At 35.8% G+C, this 23724-nt stretch overlaps 1 protein-coding gene across 19 annotated transcripts in view; it reads right to left on the reverse strand.

Annotated features, from left to right (window-relative positions):
* LOC127427958 (calcium-dependent secretion activator 1) overlaps positions 1-23724 on the reverse strand; it is a 167003-nt gene that overhangs the window by 50879 nt on the left and 92400 nt on the right. For 18 of the 19 annotated variants that reach the window (XM_051675941.1, XM_051675938.1, XM_051675943.1 and 15 more), the window contains exons 13-16: positions 13017-13153; positions 10814-11001; positions 535-636; positions 203-266 (exon numbers count right to left, since the gene is read on the reverse strand). In XM_051675941.1, the coding sequence (XP_051531901.1) occupies positions 203-266; positions 535-636; positions 10814-11001; positions 13017-13153 (491 nt within the window). Of the gene's footprint in view, positions 1-202; positions 267-534; positions 637-6119; positions 6288-10813; positions 11002-13016; positions 13154-23724 lie in introns of all 19 variants that reach the window. The other variant, XM_051675951.1, reaches the window with a different exon arrangement.

A 23724-nucleotide genomic window follows, 5' to 3' on the forward strand; every position in this document is an offset into this window, starting at 1 on the left:
TAATAAAGTAGTATAGTAGTTTGTTGTGGAATATACACCATATATGATTTTAGGACCTCTTTTAAAGTAATTTGATTTGAAAAGACTATATATTGCATGTGGTTGCTTAATATTGAACATTTCAGAACTGACTTCATGCCAGAAAACATCAAATTATTTTGTGTGGTATTAAAATGAGCAAAAAATAAAAATGGCACCACACCCTCTCAAGCAGCGACAACGTGGCTTTTAAGGCTCCTTCTGGTCGTCCAAATGGAAAGCAATACCTTAAGAGAGAAAATCTTATAGATATTAATAGATACTGATATGAAGCGAGACATTACAAATTCCCAGTTAAATTTGTTAGAAAAGATAAGAATATCCTAGTATGATCCAGTTTCACACAACATTTACATTTATGCATTTATCAGTTTCACACAACTACTGTGAAAATTTACATATCTGAAAGATTATATAGCCAACCGCATACTCCATTATAATCTCTAGCTGTTAATAAGGTGGCACATTTGAGGTTGTGTAGATATAGCAGTGTACCTGAAGTGTGTGATCTGGTTTTCAAGCAGCACACGTAGTCGCTCTTTGATTTCTTCGAAATGTTCTTTCTCCTCTACTGAGACAGTACCGATTCCATCAGGCCTGAGGCAACACACATGAACACAAAAGAATGCCACTGCTCTGCTCATTATGGTAACAAGGGTCACAGATACAAACTCAGTGTATCATGAAGGGATAACGAACAGACCAGAGACATTTATATCTCTAGCACTATAAATATTTTTCCATTTTGGCTGTGCTGTTTGACTACGCAGTTTAGAAGGTATGTGTTAGAAATTCAGAGAAGATCAGAAAGTGCCAATAGCTTCTTAATCAACCACATAAATTATTATTTTGGTTAAAAAATATTCTTTGTATATGCATGTGCAAATGTGTCATATATATATATATATATATATATATATATATATATATATATATATATATATATATATATATATATATATATATATATACTGTATATGTACTATATATATACTGTATATATACAGCATATATAATTATATAAAATAAGCATTAGAAGTCTGTGTTATGTCCCCATTTGGATAGTTAAGTAAACGTGTGTGTGTTTATGTGTCATCCTCTCCCTAGGCAAGGCTTTCTGGAAGGGCCTAACTCAGACCCCCCTCCCTGTTCATGGTCATATAAAAAGTCCTCCACAATACAAAGACTTTGGCAAGGATTACCACAGCCCCCTGCTATCAGTACACAGGGGTTCAACCTCTCACCACACACACACCCTCACAGGTTTCTTATTGTGACTATAACAGAGAGAAAGACTGTGGGAAACAGTTCATCTGATACGTCTAGTGCCGCTCCTAAGTGTATTAGGAATTAAACAAATTACCATGTTGCTGTTTATGACTTCCTGTAAAAAGCTAGGTTCCTGTATATGACATACTCTGCCATTTGGGAAGAACAGGATTGTGCTGTATTTGGGGAGATTGGGGTTAGTTGTCACACAGGGAAGTTGTTACAATATTTCAGTAACTTTAAGGTTTGCAGTCAAAATTCCAATTGCGCAAATGTGTGTTTTCTCTAGCAGTGGTTGTGTATGTTGGTTTCACACACACACAAACACAAACACACAGTATATATATATATATATATATATATATATATATATATATATATATATATATATACACACACACACACACACACACACACACATACTGTATATATTCTATTGATGTTGGGTAAACAAGTGAAAACAATAAAACTACACCAGCATACATTCAGGCAAGGGCCAGAAATCTTATTAGTATATTACAACAATATTCTTTTTTCAGAAAAATATAGAACATAGAAATGTTTTTTTCAGACAAGACTGTCTTTCAAAGACTTTCAAAAATAAACCCACCCTGAGAAATATTCACTAGATTTAAAAGTGTGACAACTAGCCCTGGTCTACCCTACGCTAAAATGCATGTAAAGCTTTGAAAAATTGAAATGCATCATCCAATCTCACTGCATGTATAGACACACCAATCTACTACACTTTTATTTTAACACGCTGAATCCTCTGATTTTCTTATGGTAACCTGTCAAACCCAATTGATCTGAGCATCATACGTGACATGTACACCTCTCACATTCTCTATTTATCTCTCACCATCTCTCGCTAACCATGTCTATCCATTGGCTGACGAATACAACAAAGGTCGCTTTTAAAGTATTTTTTGTGTACAAAAAGCTACGACCCTGTCACCAACCTCCCCCCCAAAACCCCCACCAAGTTCTGGACCGTCGTTTGGTGTGACAGCAGTGGTGATCCCCATGAAATCCCTCCCGCCCCTCCCTCTCTATTTCCCGCTGTCCTTCACCATGCACTGGACTGACACAGGGAGCGGACTGACGAGGAGCGTGTCATGTCTCCTGCTCCTCAAACTGCTGTCACAGCGACCCGCTCCTCCACTGTCACATACACTCTGCTCACAGCCCTCCTTCCGTCTACCATGTCACAACCGATAAGGAGTCGGGCCCTTTAGTCACACTCTCCATAAGTGTGTGCGTGTTAAACTGTGTGCAGGTGACATACGTCGGCTGTGAGTGTGTTTCTGTTCTATCTGTGTGTCACAGCAAAACTGATGGATAAAAGACGGACCAACAGGAACAATATCCCTTCTACCTAAGAAAAAATGCAAAGAATAAAAAAAAAAAGAAAGAAAAGAAATCCAAAAAATTGCCATGGTACTAACATGGTTTTTGGATATGGGACCCTGAAAAAAAAAAAAATTCCTCATGTTATAACAACATATTTGTTTCCATCCATTTAACTTGCCACAATAATTTATGTAATTTATAATTGACATTATGAGTTCCACTATTTTCTACATCAGTAATTAATTTCAAAGTAGGTGAAAATTAGGCATAAATGAAACTTTTATTATTATTACTATTATTTAACTTTAAAAATACTTTTATTTAGACTTTTGTGCACTGTTTTGAAACCGCAAAATGTACCATTGTGATACCATGTTTTTTATTCGGACATGCATCATGGTAATATCCTGGTATTCTTTGGTAAGTCTTTACAATAAAGTTCTATTCTAATGCATTATTTAACTACATTTGTTAACATGAACTAACAATGATCAATGCTTTTTCAGCACTTACAAGTTTGGTCGTTGTTAATTTCTACACACACTAATACATTTTTGTCTGAATACTGTAAAAATATATTGTTCATTGTTAGTTCATGATACCTAATGCATTAACTAATGTTAATGAATAGAACCTGATTGTAAAGAGTTACCTATTATTTTAAGTACCTTGGACTACCATGTAAATTCCATGGTATATGAATATGTAAATGATTCAGTATGGTATATAAAGTACATGATATTGCCATCAGATACCATTTCTTCACCACGGTACCGGCACAGTACTTTTTTGTAAGGGTCATCTAAAGAGCATTCTGTCCTAAAATAATCTTTGCATTTTGACCTTTTCATATCATTTTAAAAACACTACATGTCATCATGCATAGTCATAGTAGTGTGTCATAATGAGACTTAAATATGGTGATCCAGATATGGTAATGGTGCAGTACTACCATGTCAAACAACATCAGATCCACACTGTCGTGGTCTGTAACACTTGTAGATTATTTGGCTATTAATATTAGCATAGGAGTCTAATGCCACAAGGTTCAGGTTGAGGGTCATGTCACTTTAAAAGAGAGCGGTTGGCTGGACGTGTGGTTTTGGCACAAGCAGACAGGCTGGAGTGAGGCCTTGGACAGTTTTGGACGAGTGAGGGAGAGAAAGAGAGATGACCTGTCATCCTGTCAGCCCTGACCTTAAGGCACAGTGTCCCTCATCTCTCTCTCTTCATCTCTCGCTCTTTACCCTGGATGTTTCTCACTGGTTCGACAGATGTCTATCACTTTCTGTTAGCCTGTTTCACCCTCTCTCTTCTCTCTCCCACAGACACACACATTCACACGACAACCCCAATTCCGAAAGAGTTCGGACAGTATGAAAAATGCTAATAAAAACAAAAAGGAGTGATTTGTAAATTATATTCACTCTTTGCTATATTGAAAGCACTACAACTAAACATTATATGATGTTTTACCTTGTGAAATTCATCGTTTTTTTGAAAATGTACAGTAATTTCAAATCCGATGATTGCACTCCAAAAAAGTTGGGACAGTCGAGTGTTTACCACTGTGAAACACCATTTGTTCTAATAACACTTATTAAGCATTTAGGTACTAAAGACACAAGTTTGTTAAGTTTAAAAAGTTGAATTTTCCCCATTCATCCATTATGCAGGTCTTCAGCTGCACAATTGTTCAGGGTCTTCGTTGTCGTATTGTGCGCCTCATAATGCACCACACATTCTCAATTGGAGATGGTCAGGACTGCATGCAGGCCAATCTAGTATCCGCACTCTCTGCTTATTTGGCCAGTATGTGGTAAGATATTAGACAGCAAGTTGTCCTGCTGAAAATTCTGGGACATCCTTGGAAAAGATGGTGCTGGATGGCAATATATGCTGCTCCAAAATTTTCACATATCTATCTGAATTAATGGTGCCCTCACAGATGTGCGAGTTACCCATGCCATGTGCACTGGCCCATACAGACACTGGCTTTTGGACCTGATGCTGATAACAGCTTGGATGGTCCTTTTTCTCTTTGGTCCAGAGAACACGACAGCTGTGTTTTTCAAAAACCATTTGAAATGTGGACTCTTCGGACCAAAAAACACAGTTCCACTGTTCTACTTTCCATCTAAGATGAGACTGAGCCCAGAGAAGTCGGCAGCGCTTCTGGACAGTGTTGATGTATGGCTTCTGCTTTGCATAGTATAGTCTTAACTTGCATCTGTGGATGCAGCGGCGAATGGTGTTGACTAACAAAGGTTTACTAAAGTTATCCCAAGCCCATGTTCATGATAACCATTACAGATGAATTATGTTTTTTAAGACAGTGACGTCTGAGGGATCAGAGATCACGTGCATTCAGAAGTGGTTTTTGTCTTGCCCTTTACGCATGAGATTTGACCATATTCCTTGTATCTTTTAACAATATTGTGCACTGTAGAGGGTGAAATGCCCAAAATCGTTCCAATTTGTCTTTGGGAAACATTGTTCTCAAAGTGCTGGATTATTTGCTGAAGCATCTGTTGGCAAATTGCCAAGATCCTTGCTCTTGAAAGGCCTAGGCTGTTTTTGGAGGCTCCTTATATACTATGACACGATTGCCTCACCTGTTTAACATCTCCTATTTCACATTGCCTTGTTATTTTAACTCATCAAATTGTTATTAGTCTTAAATTGCCCCTGTCTCAACTTTTTTGGAGCATGTTGCAATCATCTGATTTGAAATTACTGTACATTAAAAAAAACAAACAATGAAATTCACAAGGTAAAACATCATATAATGTGTAGTTGTAGAGTTTTCAATTTAGCAAAGGGTGAATATAATTTACAAATCACTCCTTTTTGTTTTTATTAGCATTTTTCATACTGTCCCAACTTTTTTGGAATTGGAGTTGTATATAAAATACTATGGACCAGTGATTCTTATCTTGTGGCCTGCCAAATTCTACATTATTTTGGTGCAAATTCATCTGTTGCTTGGCAGAAGACCAAATTAGGCAGATGCCAACATGAACAGGTTGCATGACATCCTTGAAAACCATGGGGAAAACTATGCAAGGTCAAAGAAAATCTGAGCCAGAAAACATTATATATGTCTTGTTCACTTGCAACGAGGATAAACGTGGTTTTTGCAGAACACAATATTAATATTATTGATAATTATACATTCCTATGTTTGAGATTTTGGTTTACTTTAGTGTGATAAAAAAAAATGTTGGTACTGTGTTGCACAGAATCTTGGTCCTAAAGCAAAACTTGTTGAGAATCACAGCTGTGGACACTTTGCTACTTTGCACATTCTCAATTAACACAAATGAACAAAACACAAAAAATCTCACACAGAGAAAAGGTTTAAATTTATTTGCCACCTTGCTTCACTTTGATTATAAAGGCTGGGGGCGGGAGCTCAGAACCACACCCAAAAGACTGAATTGCTTTTATATTCTCACCTTCTGAGGACTGTGACCACCTGCGACTTAGAGTCCCTTTTTCTCCAGACCTCCATGATTTTGTTCTCTTTCTTAGAGGGGGTCAAGGGCTCAGGGGGGGAGGGAAACAGAGCACTAAGCAGCTCGGTTTCTGACACGGGCCATTTTAGAAGCTCGGTCACTCTTTGGCTTTATATCGTGCACACACACGCACACACACACACACGCACACACGCACACACACACATGCAACACACACACATACATGCACATTCACAGCAGTTATCAGGATATGGTATGAGGGAAAGGATAAGTGAGAAATAAAGAAGAAGAGAAACAAACAATGCGAATCATGCAAGCAACAACAACTGAACTGAACAATAACTGAAAATATAGATTCAGACAAAAATAAGTAGAAAACAGAATGAAAAATAAAAAATATTCAGAAATGCTAAATCTGAAAAACTAGACAGCAATGGGATACAACTGCAGGGTGAAATAGTGCAGAATACCCTACAATTAAGAGAGATCCATGCCATTATAATGTAGTTGTACAGGTACATATATGGTTCCATTTTTTTCAGGATTTTTTAAGCACTAAGACCCAATGTCTATGGTTCTGAAGTCTAACTGCTCCCTCGTGTTATTCCAAACCTGTATGACTTTCATTCGTGGAACACAAAAGAAATGTTAGGCAGAATATTAGGGGCTGACAGCCTCAGTAACTATTCACTTTCATGGCATCTTTTTCCATACAATGAAATCTGCTTTCATGTTCCATGGAAGAAAGAAAGTCATACGGGTTCGGAACAACGTGGGGGCGAGTAAATGATGACACAATGATGAATTTTGTGCTAACTTTTGGGTTATTTATGTTTTCCTCCTGTCTAAAGTTATGATGCCTTTGCATATAAACATATCTTTTTACATCTTGTTGTTGGTTCAAATGTTAATATGAATGACAGATGTTGTTAGCTGATAGTGTAATGTAGTAATATTAATTGGTATAACTGCACTTATATTACTTTGATGTGTGCTCCTACAGTGGCATGCAAATGTTTTGGCACCCCTGATCAAAATTTCTGTTGCTGTGAATACCTAAGCGAGCAAAAGATGGCCTGATTTCCAAAAGGCAGAAAGTTAAAGATGACACATTTCTTTAATATTTTAAGCAATTTAACTTTTTTATATCCATCTTTTTCAAAATAACAAAAAAGTAAAAAGGGCCCAAAGCAAAGGGCACCCTGTATGGTCAGTACTTAGTAACACCCCCTGGAAAGTATAAAAGCTTGTAAAAGCTTTTTGTAGCCAGCTAAGTGCCTTTCAATTCTTGTTTGGGGGATTTTCGCCCATTCTTCCTCGCAAAATGCTTCTAGTTCTGTGAGATTCTTGGGCCGTCTTGCATGCACTGTTCTTTTGAGGTCAATCCACAGATTTTCTATGATGTTTAGGATGGGGGACTGTGAGGGCCATGGCAAAACCTTCAGCTTGCACCTCTTGAGGTAGTCCATTGTGGATTTTGAGGTGTGTTTAGGATCATTATCCTGCTGTAGAAGCAATCCTCTTTTCATCTTCAGCTTTTTTACAGATGGTGTAATGTTTGCTTCCAGAATTTGCTGGTATTTAATTTAATCCATTCTTTCCTCTACCAGTGAAATGTTCCCCTGTGCCACTGGCATCAACACAAGCCTTGCATGATCGATCCACCCCCGTGCTTAACAGTTGGAGAGGTGTTCTTTTCATGAAATTCTGCACCCTTTTTTCTCCAAACATACCTTTGATCATTGCGGCCAAAAAGTTATATTTTAACTTCATCGGTCCGCAGGACTTGTTTCTAAAATGCATCAGGCTTGTTTAAATGTTCATTTGCAAACTTCTGATGCTGAAATTTGTGGTGAGGACGCAGGAAAGGTTTTCTTCTCATGACTCTTCCATGAAGGTCATATTTGTGCAGGTGTCGCTGCACAGTAGAACAGTGCACCACCACTCCAGAGTCTGCTAAATCTTCCTTACGGTCTTTTGCAGTCAAACAGGGGTTTTGATTTGTCTTTCTAGCAATCCTATGAGGAGTTCTCTCTGAAAGTTTTCTTGGTCTTCCAGACCTCAACTTGAACTCCACCGTTCCTGTTAACTGCCATTTCTTAATTACATTACGAACTGAGGAAACGGCTACCTGAAAACGCTTTGCTATCTTCTTATTGCCTTCTCCTGCTTTGTGGGCATCAATTATTTTAATTTTCAGAGTGCTAGGCAGCTGCTTAGAAGAGCCTATGGCTTCTGATTGTTGGGACAAGGTTTGAGGAGTCAGAGTATGTATAAAGCTTTGAAATGTGCATCACCTGGCCTATCCAAACGATGATTGTGACAAGCCATAGCCCTAACAAGCTAATTAAGGTCTGAGACCTTGGTAAAAGTTATATGAGAGCTCAAATCTCTCGGGGTGCCCAAATTTTGCATGGTGCTCCTTTCCTTTTTTTCACTCTAAAATTGTACAAAATAAAAATAATACACTAATATTGCTTAAAATGTTGAAAAGAATGTTTCATCTTTAACTTTATGCCTTTTGGAGATCAGTTTTGACCAGGGGTGCCCAAACTTTAGCATGCCACTGTATTTGAGAAGGCGTGGGTTTATATAATATTTCAACAGTAACATTCTGACTTCTTGAATTAAATTCCAGACTATGATCGTATGCCAAAATATAATTTTGTGATTATGCAAAAGATGGGAGGTAAATTTGAATTACAGAACGAGAAAATGAGAGATAGAAATGATTGAAAAATGTGGCTACAAATGAGAAAGCAATGAATTGGGGTTTAAAGGGATAGTTCACCCAAAAATGAAAACAATTTCATCATTTACTCACCCTCATGCTGTTCCAAACCCGTATGACCTTTTAGTTCCATGGAACACAAAAGGAGATGTTAGGCAAAATATTAGGCTCAGTCATGAGTTACTTTTACTCTTTTTTTGTATACAATAAAAATTAAGTTTGACATCTCCGTTTGTGTTTCACAGAAGAAAGTTGACTGGGTGTGGAACAACATGAGGGTGAGTATATGAGAACAGAATTTTCATTATCTGTGAACTGTCTAAATTTATGATGCCTTTCACAAATAAACATACATCTTTTTTTATCTAGGTTGGTAGTTAATATGTTAACATGAATGACAGATGTTAACCCTATTGTTAGTAGCCACCACACACAATTGTCCACACAAGCCGAGGACAATTGTATCAAGTTATGAAACAAAAATTGTGACCAAATTAATAGATTAACTCTTTAAAATAAGGAATCTTATTTCTTTAATGTATCTAGTTAAAGACTGATTTTAACCCATCAACGATCCCATTTCAAATAATTATAAAGAAGGTCCCACTTAGACTTTTGCTTTAAAAACTGATTATTCCAAAATTGTATTCCATTACAACCAAAAGAAAAAATAGGTGAAAGATAAGAACTATTCAGTATTATTAATACTATTAATATAATCATTTATTTCAATTATAGCATTCTGACTTCTTGTATTAAATTCAAAACTATGATCTCATGCCAAAATATAACCTTGTAATTACGTTTATTATTGCAAAAGATTGCAGGTAAATTTGTATTAGTCTATAAGTTATGAAGGAAAATGTAAAAGGTGTTACAATTGCCCTCGGTCTCCCCTATAGAAATATTATATCAGATTATTTGTTAAAATTATACAAACTACCACAGCAACACAATAGTGTAAGAAGTGGTAATATGCAATTGTTACCTTAATGTTCTATTTCTACTAGATGCAGCCCATTAATAACTTTTATTGGTGTAACCTAATATCAGTCAGATTAAATCCTATTTTTGACTTGAATAACACAAGTTAATTTAGATGTTACCACATGAAGCGCATTTTTAGGTTACCTGACAAAATATATATATAAATATTTTTCCCTTGATAGTGAGTCATGCTGAAAAAGTATTTGAAAGATCTGCTGAGAAAGCAAACTGTCTCGTGAAAACTCATTTGAGGGTTAGTAATGGATTTTGAGGACTCCTGTGAACCAGGAAATGAGGCAACTTGAGATCCTTGTAGAGATGAAACTACAGTGGGATTCTAGGAGAGAAGCAGTATTACCTGTGTCTTGCTATGAAGCTTGAGGAGAAAGGATGGGGTTTCTACGAAACACTGAGGAAAATTAGTCCTTTTGCCGACATGTATCCTACTTTACCTCTGTTTCTGCCCATGTGTGGACAGTGGATGGACAGACAGATAAAAAGGGAGGAGGGTGAAGAGAGATGGAGTGATTTTAAGTGGAGGAGAAAGGAAGGAACTTCGGGAGAGAGTAGGATGAATGTGTGAGAGAGAGAGAGAGAGAGAGAGAATGAGAGATATACATGACTGAAGAATTAATGTGGCTACAAATGACAATGAAATGAACTGGGGTTTAAAGGAATAGTCTGCCCAAAAATGAAAACTCGTTTACTCACCATCATGTTGTATGACTTTCTTTCTTCCATGTTATGCAAAATGGAGATGTTAGCTAGTGTTAGCCTTAGTCATCTTTTACTTTCATTGTATCTTTTTTCCATACAATAAAAGTGAATGGCGACTGAGGCTGTCGGTCCCTAACATTTTGCCTAACATCTATCATTTTTGGGTGAACTGTCCCTTTAAGAAAGTGACAGAGTGAGAAAGTAAGAAATGGGACGGATATTTGGAGGTCGTCAGTACCTGTTGCCGTGCACATGAGAGGCGCAAAAGGCAAAGCTGTAGTGCAGAAGTGTGGGGTCAATCATGGATCCTTTCTCAGCCCTCTCCAGTAGGTCGTTCAGGTAACATAGATGCCTGTGACACCCCCGCACCCCATACCTGGCACAGTATTCATCTAATACAAACACCTGGCCTGGACTGAACCAGCCCTGAAAAGCAAACACAACGGTGGGCTTTCAGATCATCAGTTGCTAAGCATGTGGCTGGACAAGTTTAACCCCAGATACACTGTAAAAAGTGGTAACCTGCAATTGTTACCTTAAGGATCTATTTATACTTATCTAACCCTTAAAATCAGTTTTGTTGGAGTAACCTAATGTAGTCAGGTTGATTTAGTGACGTTAACTTGAATAAAACCAGTTAATTAAGATTTTATCACTTGAAGCACATTTTTTAGGTTAACATTATTTCAGTGTAGTACATGCATATCACTGAAATATCTATGTGATGAGTTCATTTTTATCTGGATGATGTACTTTTTTGGAATGTTTGTTTATTTGCAATACAGTATGTCACCTAGACGTTCCTGTTTAAAGTTAGAATGATATTCGGTAGCTGTTCTTCCAACATTACTGATGTAGAATGATCAGTTTGGTCCAAAAGTCTTAGACCACATTGACAATCAGTATTTTGTTTACTGTGGAAATAAATAAAAAGTATTTTAAAAAGCTATAAACAAATACAACAAGTTATGACAAAAACTGAAGAAATGTTTCAGTTTCAGCACCATTCCTGCACTATTACTATTTCAGCAATCAAATAATTAAAATCGTGACATTGACCATGTAAACTTATGCCAAAGGTCAGATTTCCTTGCTTTCGTTGAAGCCTAAGATGTTCTTTGGAGCAATCTCAAATTATGCACAGTCATCAGGTTTTGCACGAGTGCATGCTGTCATTAAAGCAAAGGGGAACATACCAAATACTAAGAAATTCTGAAATTCAAAAACAGCTTTTCACTCAAATAGTTATTTTGATAATACAATTTGTAATAAAAAAAAATAAAATGCATCAAATTGGAAAAATGCTAAGTAAAAGCTGATCCCACATTTGGACCCCACTGAATGTATGTTCCCTTTTTATTAGATGTTTATCAGATGTTTGTATGCAAATATGGCACTTATGGCGGTATCTTAAGGGGATAGTTCACCCAAAAATGGAAATTCTTTCATTATTTACTCACCCTCATGCCATCCCAGATGTGTATGACTTTCTTCTGCTGAACATAAACAAAGATTTTTAGAAGCATATATGTCAGTTCTGTGGGTCCACAATGCAAATGAATTGTGACCAAAACTTTAAAGCCATGAAAAGCACATAAAGGCAGCATAAAAGTAATCCTTTTGGCTCCGGTGGTTTAATCCATGTCTTTTAAATCAGTCGAAACAGTTTTGGGTGAGAACAGACCAAAATATAACTCTTTTTTCAGTGCCATTGCAGTCGTACGATCATGATTTCTAGCTCAATTACATCTCCTAGTTTTTGACGCATACACAGTGCTCTAGATGGCACTATAGGAGGTGTAATCAAACTTGAAATCATGATTGCCAAAGAGACTGCTGATGTCAAGATTTACAGTGAAAAAGAAGTTATAAAAGTGGTCTGTTCTCATCCAAAACCAATTGGATCACTTCAAAAGACATGGATTAAACCACTTGAGTCGTATGGATTACTTTTATGCTTCCTTTGCATGCATTTTTGAGCTTTAAAGTTTTGGTCAGCATTCACTTGCATTGTATGAACATACAAAACAGAGATATTCTAAAAATCTTCGTTTGTGTTTTGCAGAAGAAAAAAAGTCATACACATCTTAGATGGCATAAGCGTGAGTAAATGATGAGAGTTTATGGGTGAACTATTCCTTTAAAATAGAATATGATGCTTTCCAGATGATGCACCTGTCACAGATATCTTGGCAATGTATGTGTATTATCTGGGACATATTCTTCTGATGCACAAGCAAAGAAAGATTAACATTCCATAACTGCATGTGTTATGTTCAAGAGGTTTGTGTTGTAAAGCCACCAAGAGCTAACAAGAGTTGAATCAAACTGTGATAATTGACACTAAAGAGGTAATGTAAATAGGGCTTATTTTTATACACAATTATAAATAGGACAGCCTTAGCCCTGGCTGAATAGAACAGAATTAAAAGCTAATTTACCAGGCAGGAGTAGGAATCGTTGAGTCTGTGGTCCAGTGTCAGCCTCTGAACCATCTCAAACAGCGAAGCATGGTCAAAATTGCAGGGATTAGCAGAAATGAACTCATCCATTCCATGTTTCTGTGCTCGGTCTGCATCTGTGTGTATATGTGTGTATGTGCATGTATGAAGAGAGAGACAGGCTTAAAAAACACACACATCTCAAAGTCAAAGGAGCACACACCTTCTAAACTGAGCCAGGTTCACCTGTGCATAGGAGATCTGAAGTGAGCATCAAAAGTCATTGTCAACTTGCATTGCAGTGTCTTGTTAATTCAAGGTGCATTATAAGCATACATTTCTATCTTTTCATTCTATTAGAATACTTACAAATTACATAATAAGAGCACGCCAGTGGATTCAGCTGCAAAATCTCACTTCTTTTATACAGTTCAATTGTGTGACAATTTAATTGTGTGTGCTATTTGCTGGTATATTTTCCCTTAATGTATGTCTTAGGATGAAGAGAGCACATCGTTTCGGCTTGGTAATCCTAAAGGACCTGTCTGAGTCAGGCTTTGCACTCCCTTTCCATTCATTGCCCTGTCCGCAGGCTGCTACCCACCCCCCCCCCCCCCCCACCCCCCAGGGCAACCCTAATTAAAGAAACCCAGTGCCTCTAAACCCCGGACTGGGAGAGAGCTGGCCGTTGAGCCCCCCTACCCTTGCCAGGCATTGTTCATTAAAGGGACTAAATAAATTCAACACATTTTCTCTTTCCTCCGCAGTTAGTAAGCTTAGGTATTACATCTGGGTCTGCACAAATAAGCAGGGTTGTTTCTTAATCCTGCCACTGCTCAGGGGCCATTCTTATTCTAATGCCCCGTTTCAGCCAGGGGCTTTAGAGCTATACTGTATGAGTGAGCCATTGAACACAACCCTCCTCCAGAGTGTCTGCGCTTTATGGTTTATGTCAGAAACAAGACTTAAAGTGCTTATCTGTATAATGATTGCTTGTGCAAAATAAATAATACTTGGGTAACACGAGTACAATAAGGGTGTACTGTATCCGTTAACATTACTTAGTGCAATAGTTAAACTGAACTAACAATACTTTTACAACATTTATTAATCTTTGTTAATGTTCATTTGTACATGTACTAATACATTTTTGACATTACAAATTGTGTTAAAATACATTAAACATTAAAACATTAGTTCATGCAATTTGAACTAACATGAACAATAAAATAAATAATTGCATTTTTTTCATTTAACTTTACCCAGATTAATAAATGCTATAAATTATAATTGCAAATTGTTTGTTCATGATACCTAATGCATTAACTAATGTTCATTAATAGAACATTATTGTAAAGTAAATGTTGTTTTGACTTTATGGTAACGCTTCACAATAAGGTTGTAGGCTTATACGTTAACATTAAAGTATAGTTACCATGAACTTGCAATGAACAATATTTTGGGTAGCACTTTATTTTACAGTACTGTTCTACATTTACGTACTATATAATTACAACAACTACAGTAATTAATAGGTACTAACCCTAAGCCTAACCCCAACCCTAACCTTAACCCATATTAAGTACATGTACCTAATATTACTCAGTACTATTTTCTAAGTATACTGATAGTACACATACTGTAAAATAAAGTGCAATCATATATATATATATATATATATATATATATTACAACTTTTCTTTATCTTGGTTAATTTCTTCATATACATTTTTTAAAATTAAAAGTTGTATATGTTAACATTGGTTAATGCATTATTAATTTACAAGAACTAACAATGAACAATAGCATATTTATAAATTAACATTAACTAAGATTAATTAATGCAGTAAAAATAAAAACTATATATTGTTCATTACTTTATGATACTCAATGTATTAACTAATGTTAATGTATAGAACCTTACTGTAATGTGTTACAGACTTTGTAATATTTTTTGTTAATATCATTAATAAACATTTTTACAGGTGCATGCATAAAGCTTAACAGGTATAAAAGTCATAAAACTTTGAATCATATATTTTTATACTACTGATCTGTTAAGCACTATATTGTTTGTATAAAATCTATAATGTTTGTTAAAGACTTAACTTATCATAAAGTTATCATAAAGTGTTGCAGAAATGTTTTTTATGACATTTCTGTATTTCATGTGTATCATTTCATATGGATTCTTTATTGCTACTGTACCACTAATTATCAGTATTGTGTATCCATCTTATCTCAAAAAGGGAGTTAAAAATGGATCCAAGCAAATAAGATGGAGTAGAATTACCCATTGACATCAGCCACAAGTCAAAACGGTGACATTGTGTCCTTCTCCTATGTCTTAATATGAGCTTGTCATGTCTCTTTGACACTGGATGAGAGGAGAAGGTCTCTGGACAGTAACACACAATGACATTAGTCGGCTCTGTCCGAGTGGGGCAAAGGGGAAATGACACTGATTGATGGATTCTCTTCATTTATAGATCATCTCTCTCTCTCTCTCTGAGAGTCGAAGAGAAGATCATTTGGGGCTATTTAGTCCTTGATTTTTATTTTTATTTTTTTATTTTTTATTTTTTTGTGTGTGTGCAAGTGTTTGCACAAACACACACAATGGATCAGGAGCCAGATATTCAGCCCTGGGCCGACAAGGGCTGAAGGGGCCAAGTGACAGTATAGGAGCTCCTCTGTGAATGAGGGATGGACAGAGGGAGATGAAGAAAAAAAGGAATGGAAAAAACAACTGAGAGATATTATACTTTATTAAGTCCTTTCTAATTTAATCTGTGCCTGAACTCTGTTTCCAACAAAATGGCCACTCTCATCAGACCAGCAGGACAAAGTTTTCTCAGAGCAGACTGCACTGCTATTTCAGTCCTTAGATAAACCTGCTCTCTGGCTGACATCGAAGATCAAGCACTGTTTTCTTTGTTTCTGAATATAGAAGCAGTGAATCAGTTACTCAGGAAAGTTGAAACAATTGAAATGATAATTATTAATATTTTAATTTATTTATTTTGGGGCTTTTTGACACTTTTTATTAGAGGGAGTGAAGGGGATTATTGGGGGGAGTCAAATTGGCAGGAGGATAAATGTTAACCACCAGGCCACAGCTCTGTTATTATTATTATTATCATCATCATCATCATCATCAATTGTCACCATATCTAATATTTAAATTAGTTTTTTTATCACTCACTGATGACAGACTGACCAAGAATGGAGTAAAATTGCTTTGCACCATGTTTGCTGTGTTATTCATTTTCTGTGTTGTTATCTGATTTGCAAGTTGACAAGACTCAAAGTATCAGTGGCTTCAGATTGTGCAATAACTGTCCCCCTACATCTAGAGTGTACCTGTGCAAGAACATGGCTTTAACATTATGGAGGACGAGGACTGACATTATTACAAATAAATAATTATATACATTTTTTGCAAATAAATGTAAAAAATGAAAAAGTGTACATATAAATACATAAATAAATGTTAAAATCTGACATAAATATGCATGTATACTTTTATGTCCTTATTTATGTATAATTGTATTAATTTATTTCCACATTTATTTATTCCCTTAATTATTTATTTCTACATTTATTTATTTGTACATATATTTATTTATTAATGTATATATTTCCACATTTATTTATTTCTACATTTATTTATTTCCACATTTATTTATTTCTACCTTTCTTTGTCTGTATGGTAATGAGGAGGGCATTCTTTATCCCTGAGGCATAGCAGTGGAACTCAGAGTGCTCCAGAGTGGAGCTTGGAGGCCACAGTGACATCTTGTGGTTGACAAAATTAAATACAATTGAAACAGTCACAGATGGGTGTGGGCATTCATTAAAAGATTGTAAAATGTACCTGGCTGTGAGTCGAGCAAGTTTAATGGGAAATGAATATCTGTATTGAATGGATGACTTAAAGTCTTATATCACTACTGTTTAACGAAATGTATATCTCTGTACAGCCTCTTTTAAAAATCCCTGAGCTGAACTAGGCAGCTTGACTCAGTGAAGGTGGCAAAAGGGTAGGGTAGAGAAAGAGAGTGACACATGGCTAATCATTTGGAATTATCACTGCCAGATCAACATGTTATTAACCTATTGTAACCAAACTACTCTCCTTCGGTCTACCTGGCCTCTCCCTCCACTCTACAATAGGTGTCCACTGGTTTGGAAGAGAAAATCCGCTCAATGCCCATGCACAACACTACACAGCTTCTGCTTTGGTGCGCGTCTGTAACATGTACAGCAAGTGTGTATTGTCTAACACATTGCTCCCCGAATACTACACGGTCAATAAAATCATCATGTATATGCACAATTATGGGAAAGAATATCAATATATTTACACGGGAATGACAGGAATTAACGTATCACGCGCTGTTGTGCACAGCTGATATTCAACAAGATGCACAATGCGCCCGCCAAGAACACGCACCGTTAAGAGCATTTTACATGGCACGCAGTAAACGAGAGTCCCAATTCATTTTCGAATGGAGAGACGTGATCGGACAGGAGGCAAAACAATTGAAATGCTTAAAATACAATGCGTATTTGTATTTGTCAATATTCAAAGAATTTGTTTAGAGATATACATTTCGATAAACAGTAGTGATATAAAATTTTGATATAAGACCTCTAAGTCATACATTCAATACAGATTCACTTTACACTTGTGTACAGAGATTGTAAAGTGTACACTTTACAATCTCTTAATGCATGCCCACACCCATCTGTGACTATGTTTCAATTGTTTTTAATTTTGTCAACCACAAGATGTCACTGTAGCCTCCAAGCTCCACTCTGGAGCACTCTTAGTTCGACTGCTATGCCTCAGGGATAAAGCACGCCCCCTCATTAGCATATGGACAAAGAAATGTAGAAAAAAAGTGGAAATAAATATGGAAATAAAAAAATAATGAAATATATACATGAAGAAATAAATACATGTAGAAATAAATATATGTAAAAATAAATAAATATAGAAATAAATAAATGAATAAATACATGTGGAAATAAATTAATTTGGAAATAAATTAATACAATTACACATAAATAAGGAAATAAAAGCATAAATGCTTATGTATGTCAGATTTTAACATTTATTCATGTATTTATATGTACACTTTTTTCATTTTTTACATTATTTTTTTAATAATGACAGTCCTCGTCCTCCATAAAACATACAGCAGACAAGAGCTTTATAAATCTCCCAGAGGTAAGGGGGAAAAAACTGTTAGTCTGAAACTGTTAGTGCTATAGTTAAACTCAGGAAAAACTACTGACAAGGGCTACTATCTTTTAAAAGGATAGTTCACCCAAACATTTCAATTCTCTTATCATTTACTCACCATCATGCCATCCCAGATGTGTATGACTTTTTTTCTTCAGCAGAACACAAACAAAGATCAGACATTTGTAGCTCTAAAAATCACATACAGGAAACATAAAAGTAATCTATATGACTCCAGTGTTAAAATCCATATCTTCAAAAGTGATATAATAGGTGTGGCTGAGAAACAGAACAATATTTCAGTCCTTTCTTACTCTAAATCTCCACTTTAACTTTCACTTTCCGATGTGAAAATGAAACTTAACAGACACCACATGTGACTTTCAGATGTAAAAGTGAAAGTGGAGATTTAGAGTAAAAAAAGGACTTACATTTTGATCTGTTTTTCACCCAGACCTTAGCTTCTGAAGATATGGATTTAACCACTGGAGTAATATGGATTACTTCTATGTTTCCTTTATGTTATGTTTGAAGCTACAAAGGTCTGATCACAATTCACTTATATTGTATGGACCTACAAAGCTGAGATATTCTTCTAAAAATTATCGTTTGTGTTCTGCTGAAGAAAGTACGTCATACACATCTGGTATGACATGAGTGTGAGTAAATTATTAGATAATTTTTATTTTTGGGTGAACTATCCCTTTAAGTATGTGTTTATCCTTGTCTAAGAGTACAGTTCAGTCTGTGTTGATAAGATAATACAGCTCTGACATCATCTTAAAGGAATAGTTCACTCAAAAATGAAAATGAAAAAATAATTTACTCACCATCCAAGATGTATCTGAGTTTCTTTCTTCATCAAAACAGAGTGTAAGACTTTTAGAATTTCATTTCAGGCCTCCTCCTCTAAACAATACAAGTGAATGTACTCCATTTTTTGATGGTCCAAAATGCATATTTAGGGTGCATCAAAATAATCCACACGACTCCAGTCGACAAATAAAGTGCTTCTGAATGCAAACGATTGATTATTTTTAGAAACAAAACAATACTTATTTACTTTTTAACTACAAATGTTCACTTCCGTATATCTCTGTGACGTGCGCTCATGAGAGGAATGACGTAAGCTCGTTGGTAAGGTCACGTGTCACGTGGAGGAGGAGTCAGGAAGCGTGTCGTTGTTTACATTGTTTTTTTTTTATTATTATTTGGAAATTATTTTTTATTTAATTTTATATTGTTTTGAAATTGTTTTGGACTGTTTTGGTTTGTGAACGGCGCTTGGTCTGTGCAAGATTCTCTTGTAAACAATGACGCGCTTCCTGACTCCTCCACGTGACACATGACCTTACCAACAAGTTTACGTCATTCCTCTCATGAGCGCACATCACAGAGATGTATGGAAGCAAACATTTGTAGTTAAAAAGTATATAAGTATTGTTTTGTTTCTAAATATAATCAATCGTTTGGGTTCAGAAGCACTTTATTTGTCGACTGGAGTCGTGTGGATTATTTTGATACACCCTAAATATGCATTTTGGACCATCAAAAAATGGAGTACATTCACTTGCATTGTTTAGAGGAGGAGGCCTGAAATGAAATCCTAAAAGTCTTAAATTCTGTTTTGTTGAAGAGGAGAAACTCTGATACATTTTGGATGACATGAGGGTGAGTAAATTATCAGCAAATTTTCATTTTTGTGTAAACTATTCCTTTAAGTACTGTATGATAAAGAAACATGGTATGATATCATCTGCTGACATTTTCTATATTCCAGCTACATATTTGCCAACTCTCTTTTCTATAAAAATAAAGAGGATGAAGGACACTACCATTGTTCGTTCTTGACAATCACAGAGCTTAATACTTTAATATTTGCATGATGATAAATATCATTGGGTCTACTGCTTTAAAATCTGGAGTACAATTGAAAATCTGGAGTACGGTTGAAAACAGCCAATGTTTTCTGATTGCATCTTAATCCCCACATTTAAAACTGCAACCACAACAATTTAATTTGTCACTGTCATAAGGTTAAGAAAAAAAAAAGAAAGAAAAAAAAAAAAAACTGGCGACACAACTTTCTACAGATGAGAGAAACTGGTGTGAACTAGCAAGTAGTTATTTGGTAACATTCCACTGATCGCTTCCAGAAATAATCAGGGTGCAGACACACTGTTTTATTCATAACATGTCACTCTTAACATGGTAATTACCAGCAGCTGAGGGGTGCAGAGCATGCCAGTGGTTTAGCAGAATTCATTACACACAATAAATCAACAACTACAATAGAGAAATTCACTATAATTATATCATTTACCAAATTCTCCATTAGGTTTGAAATCTGTATTGTTAAATAAAGACAACTGCTGTGGATTTCATTCAACAATATACTAGCTTACAGGGAACAGATGGATTTGATTTTATGACTGTAATATTCCTTCATGTGTGTGAAATTGTGGTTTGATTTTAGAAGCGGTTGACCCAATAAAATCATGTTGAGAAGGCAAGTATGCAACTGCTAATCAGAACAAAACATTCATAAATAAAATTTCACGTGCAGCCTAGTCTTATAAAAATGAATTTGTATTTCAAACCTAAGGAAATAAAAAATAGGGAGATTTGCAGAGGGATGAGAAGGAAGTGTCATGGAGAGACACTATAGAGGTAATGTGAGTTTTTGAAGAGGAATAGCGAATAGCACATTGCTTTTGTCAGATAATCCGGAGCGGTTTATCTGAACTGTGCCTGCTACAGGAAAGCACTTACCCTTCAGTCCAGCTACAAGAGAGCAGGGTAAGAGGGAACAAACCAGAATGACATATAGACTCACACAGAGCATAAAAGAGCAGAAAAACAGAGATAGAAAGAAAGACGGAGATAAAGGCAGAGTGCAGCATAATTCCCGTTACAGAGGGTATATAAAGCAAAGCATGACAGAAGGGGGACAGAGAAATAGTTATCAGAAAGGGGGATAAAAATTAGAAGAGACCTGGCATTGTAATATTTTATTGATATCTTGTTCATGATATTACCATCCTTATGTCTAGTAAATTATGATTCAAAACTGTGATATATTGCAATTTTTAGCACTTATTTCTCAGTAATCTTCACTGGACTTTGGTGAACTTTTTGTTTTGTTTTGTTTTACTTTATCGTAGGGCTAGAGAAACACTCTAGAGCAGGGAATACGGCCCGTCGGACAAGACTGAGGATTAATTTTATTTCTTTGAAAAAGGGATTATGTAAAGACTGCATTCAGTTTATGATGTTATTACAACTATTGACCAGAAGAGGTTGCTTGTTCTTCGCAGAACTTCTGATCACTGTAGGATTCTAGCATGCAACATCTTACACTTGCTCATCATTTATAAGGTAAATTGAGCTAAATTTGACCTCAGCTTGTAAGACCCATGTCTTTTGTTTGCCTGGATATGAAATCTGTCATTAAAGATTTCAATTTGATTCCCAAATACACCATTGATCAAGTGATCAAAGAGGCGTACAGTATGAGAAATACATACACCAGAGCTGCTCTCCTCACAGATGTAAAGGGTAAATAAAATACAAGGGTAAAAGGCATCAAAAGTTTTTACGAAATCCGTGACAGTTTGGGAATCACCAAAGACATCTAATGCTGTTTCGCTCGTGCTTGTGAAAAATGGAAAAGTTGTTATAAGAGGGAGAAACTTTGAAGAAATGCATGATTGAGATGCCTGACTGACTGTTGAAAAGTCTTGTGAATAGAGAGAATGTTCTCTGATGCACGGGACTGTTCGGTCCGTGTATGTTGTGGTGCTGAAATGTTTTGTATTAATGCACTGAAATGTTATGTTCTTGTATCCAGTTTTGTTATTGATGATAATATTGAGATTTTAACTAATACCTATAAGCTGTTTTATGAGGTGGGGTTGAAAATGTTGTCTGTTCATTTGTGTGTTTGTCTGTTGCAAATGTAGACAATGCAAATTAGATAAATTGAACATGAATTTGAACATGTGAACAGCATGTTTTAGTAAAAATGCAAGTTACAAAATAATGTAGTTTTTATAAATATTGTTAAATAAAAAGGTAACAACAATTTTAAAAGATCATTGCATTAGTTGGGCATACTGTACATTACCAAAAATAAATAGGAAATTTAGTAAGGGGGTGAACATTGTTAGAGTGCAGATTTGTAATCCGGCCTCTTGGTAGAAAGGAGAAAAAATGTTGGCCTTCGCCCCCTTCAAAGTTGCTCATCCCTGCTCTAGAACATATCATGTTACTATCATTAAAAAAAGGGAAAAACGTACCATGGTTCCAGTTTGTTTATTTTAACATGAAAATGATATATATATTTATATATACATACATATATATATATATATATATATATATATATACAGTGCCTTGCAAAAGTATTCAGACCCCTGACCAATTCTCTCATATTACCAAATTACAAATGGTGCGATGAAATTTCATTCTGATTGATATTTTACTTTATAACACTGAAACTCAAAATCAGTTATTGTAAGGTGACATTGTTTTTTTATTGGGAAATATTTTTATGAAAAATAAAAAAACTGAAATATCTTGCTTGCATAAGTATTCAACCCCCACACATTAATATTTGGTCGAGTCACCTTTGCTGCAATAACTGCTTTAAGTCTTTTGGGGTACATATGGGCCAGCTTTGCACACAGTGACGAAGTGATTTTGGCCCATTCTTGCAGGTAGATTTGCTCCAGATTGTTCAGGTTGGTTGGGTGATGCTTGTGGACAGCAGTTTTCAAATAGTGCCACAGATTCTCAATAGGATTGAGATCAGGACTTTGACTGGGCCACTGTAGGACATTTATTTTTTTGTTCTTGAGCCACTCCAATGTTGCTTTGGCCTTGTGCTTGGGATCATTGTCATGCTGAAAGGTAAATTTCCTCTCAAGCTTCAGTTTTTTAGCAGACTGAAGCAGGTTCTCTTGCAGTATTTCCCTATATTTTGCTCCACCCATTCTTCCTTCAATTCTAACAAGATGCCCAGTCCCTGCTGATGAGAAGACTCCCTACAGCAAGATGCTGCCACCACCATACTTCACTGAAGGAATGGTGTGTCTTGAGCAGAGGTGTATAGTAACGAAGTACAAATATTTCATTACTGTACTTAAGTACAGTTTTTTAATATTTGTGCTTTACTTGAGTATAAAAATGTCTTTGGACTTTTACTTTCACTTTACTACATTTTGAAGAGAAAATTTATACTTTTACTCTGATAAATTTCTCCTGACCCTTTCATTACTTTTGCGACTGAGCGCCACAAAAAAATAACAGCTGTACGTGCAAAAATGCATGCAGACCGGCAATAGTGATTTGTTGCAAGAATCATTTGAGTTGAATCTTTTCAATTTGATTCCTCTGAACTGAACAAAAAGATTCAAAATGCAGGCATCTGAATCAAAATAACAAGCGAAGCGTGCG

The sequence above is a fragment of the Myxocyprinus asiaticus genome, chromosome 37 (assembly GCF_019703515.2).
Source record: "Myxocyprinus asiaticus isolate MX2 ecotype Aquarium Trade chromosome 37, UBuf_Myxa_2, whole genome shotgun sequence".
In the NCBI taxonomy this organism is placed as follows: domain Eukaryota; kingdom Metazoa; phylum Chordata; class Actinopteri; order Cypriniformes; family Catostomidae; genus Myxocyprinus; species Myxocyprinus asiaticus.